We start from the raw sequence: 2,531 nt of genomic DNA on the forward strand, positions 1-2,531 counted from the left end.
GTGAGGTGAGAGGTGGCCATGAAATACTGAGGAGAGAGAGAGAGAGAGGAGGAGGAGGAAAAAAGAAAGGAAAATTCAGCAATAAAGTGTAAGTGAGGAAATCATTTTTCTATTTTTTACTTCACAAAGTGTTTCCATCCATTCAGTGTTAAACTCAACACTTAAAGCTGACGATGTAGACTTCTCACAAAACTTCTTCAACTAACAAAAACAACAAAACAACAACAATAATAAACAAAATTATTATAAAAAAGTACAAGTACCTGACATGGCAGAGCTAATACAATGTCTGCAGTAGTACAGGATAACACTCAAAGACATCACTGGAATGATACTTGACATATTGATGCTGAAAGAAAGGACTGTAGTCCAAGACTGAGGACTGAGGATGAGGCTTCAATAGATCAGAACTAGTAGAGGAAGACTAGAAAGAAAGAGAGAGAGGGGGAGAGAAAGAGGGGGGAGGGGGAGGGAGAGGGAGGGAGGAAGGAAAGGAGAAAGAAAGAGAATTAGATGATAATGATTTTTTATACAAGAGAATTTAAGGTTAAAAATAGTAACTTCAATTACATGTATTTCTTACTTCTTCAACTTTGAACTTATTCTTATCTTTCAAAAGTCCTTTGAGTACATTGAGACAGTATGACATACAGTTCCACGAGAGAAGGTGCTTAGCAGTGTAGTTCCATAACCTATTAGCAGAAGAAGAACCCTGCAAGAGGAAAAGAAAGAGAGAAGTAAAAAATTTAAAAGTACATGAACTGTTGGTCAACATAAAAATTGAAAATATAAATACAAGTACATCAAGGGCAATTTTTGGAAAAAAGCATAATAATAATAATACATATACAGTGTACGACCGACTCCAAATTTTGTACAACCCACTCCAAATTTGCTCAAAAAAATTTGTGCTTGGAATATCAGCTCAAACTTTCTACATGTACATACATGTACATGTACATTGTACATGTACATGTAATAGTAGAATTTGAGAAACAATTTTCATTGTACTGCACACACAAATGCAATAAAGGAACAAAAGTAAATCAAAAACAAGTACATGTACATGCAGCAGACCTCATTCTTATCTGCTCTGATTCTCTTCCTGCTCATTATTATGTTCAAGAATCGGAGCATCAGTAAAGAACCTTCAGATGACGAGGACCTCTCTATCAGGACCGAGACCTCCTGTCTCTCTAGCAGTTTCAAAATGGCCGACAGCAGGGAGCTAAAAGCTTTATTGTCCTTAGAATCACCTTCAAGATAACCACAAAGGAAAACAATAACCTAAAAAATTAAAATAATATATTAATTATTTTATTACAATTATTTATTCAGTGTTAATTTTGCACACTATTTTTAGCAATTCGGTTAGGAATTTTTTATCATTACTAAATTAAACTGATGCAATGTTAGTAACGTCATTTATTATCAACTAAAATTAAAGAGAAATTCTAAAATTAGTGCAGTATATAAATGTAGAGCGAATTCATTCTATTAATATTACCTGCATGTACGGTAATCCTCTGACTCCTCCCACTTTCTCCACGACCTCCAAATGCTCAGAGAGAGCTGTTAACAGCCTCAGTCTCAGTCTGTGGTCCTTTGATAATACTCTGGTCTCTTCGGAGGGTTTGGTTTCTTTAGGGGTGTCACCTCCGGTTGACTCCTCCCTCTCATCATTGACCACACCCTCACTGACCAACTTATCTTCATAGATATCAAGGAAACTGGAATCCTCTGAGAATAGAGTTGTATGGTTATGCATGTGTACATGAAAATACAATATTAAATATGTACATGTACCGTAAATGTTCAAATAAAGACCGGGCTTGAATAAACGCCTGGTACTAAGAATCTTCAAGTATAGATACACATATTTTACTCAAAATAAGTACCACAATTCTTAGAGTGTCCCAAATGGCCTAACTTGTTAAGCTGAGTGCCTCCGACCTGGAGGTCCGGGTTCGAATCCCAGTTTTACTTTTTCTTTTTTTATTTTACGCAATTTTTTTCTCCTGGAAAGAAATAAACGCCCGGGCTTTTATTTGAACATTTACGGTACATGTATCCATTTTCTTAAGTTTTTCCGCATTAAATTTTATCTACAAGGATCACATGAACAAGCACAGAATATGTACATATAATTATAAATTGTGTTATAATAAAGCCAAATTTAATAGTGTTGCACTACTACACATGTACATGTATATCTTCACCACCTTGTATATCTACAGTACTTCACCAAAATCGAACTACAAGTACATGTACTTTCAGAAAAAATTCAAATATGGTACATGTACATGCATAAAGTACATGTACATGTACAGTGTACATATACATGTATACCTGCATCTTCTTCTCCACTGCTGTCATTTTGATTGTCAGCCTCAGAATTAACATCCTGAGCACTTCCATCAACCTTATCCTTGGGCTCAGTCCTCTGGCCACTGCTAGGAAGCATGGGGACATTAAGAATAGGAACAGTCTGCACTTGGGGCCCTCCCTCTCCTGCTAGATCCTCATACGAT

The 2,531-nt window shown here is 36.0% G+C and overlaps 2 protein-coding genes across 2 annotated transcripts in view; both read right to left on the bottom strand.

Annotated features, from left to right (window-relative positions):
* The window catches only part of LOC109587700 (E3 ubiquitin-protein ligase UBR4-like), a gene marked incomplete at its 3' end in the record, with an annotated part of 7,954 nt that extends 7,684 nt beyond the window's left edge, over positions 1 to 270 (bottom strand). The window contains exons 1-2 of the mRNA XM_020003922.1: positions 264 to 270; positions 189 to 201 (exon numbers count right to left, since the gene is read on the bottom strand). Coding sequence (XP_019859481.1) covers positions 189 to 201; positions 264 to 270 — 20 coding nt within the window. The remainder of the gene's footprint in view (positions 1 to 188; positions 202 to 263) is intronic.
* On the bottom strand, positions 1 to 2,525 carry LOC109587702 (E3 ubiquitin-protein ligase UBR4-like). The gene is made up of 7 exons (XM_020003924.1): positions 2,350 to 2,525; positions 1,508 to 1,740; positions 1,078 to 1,287; positions 584 to 712; positions 264 to 424; positions 121 to 201; positions 1 to 26 (listed from the first exon to the last, which is right to left on the bottom strand). Exons 1-5 carry the CDS (start codon positions 2,462 to 2,464, stop codon positions 278 to 280), a joined length of 834 nt encoding a protein of 277 aa, XP_019859483.1. The 5' UTR covers positions 2,465 to 2,525; the 3' UTR covers positions 1 to 26; positions 121 to 201; positions 264 to 277.
* Between the last annotated feature and the right edge of the window lie 6 nt (positions 2,526 to 2,531).

Source organism: Amphimedon queenslandica, unplaced genomic scaffold (assembly GCF_000090795.2).
Source record: "Amphimedon queenslandica unplaced genomic scaffold, v1.1 AMPQUscaffold_12476, whole genome shotgun sequence".
In the NCBI taxonomy this organism is placed as follows: Eukaryota; Metazoa; Porifera; class Demospongiae; order Haplosclerida; family Niphatidae; genus Amphimedon; species Amphimedon queenslandica.

What these genes read in the sequence shown, in the direction of transcription:
- LOC109587702 (XM_020003924.1), bottom strand. Translation starts at nt 2,464, where the DNA reads ATGCTTCCTAGCAGTGGCCAGAGGACTGAGCCCAAGGATAAGGTTGAT. An exon ending in CAGTGGAGAAGAAGATGCAG is followed by an intron (nt 1,741 to 2,349) that starts GTATACATGTAT and finishes CTCTATTCTCAG; the next exon opens with AGGATTCCAGTTTCCTTGAT. An exon ending in ATAAGTTCAAAGTTGAAGAA is followed by an intron (nt 425 to 583) that starts GTAAGAAATACA and finishes CTTTCTTTCTAG; the next exon opens with TCTTCCTCTACTAGTTCTGA.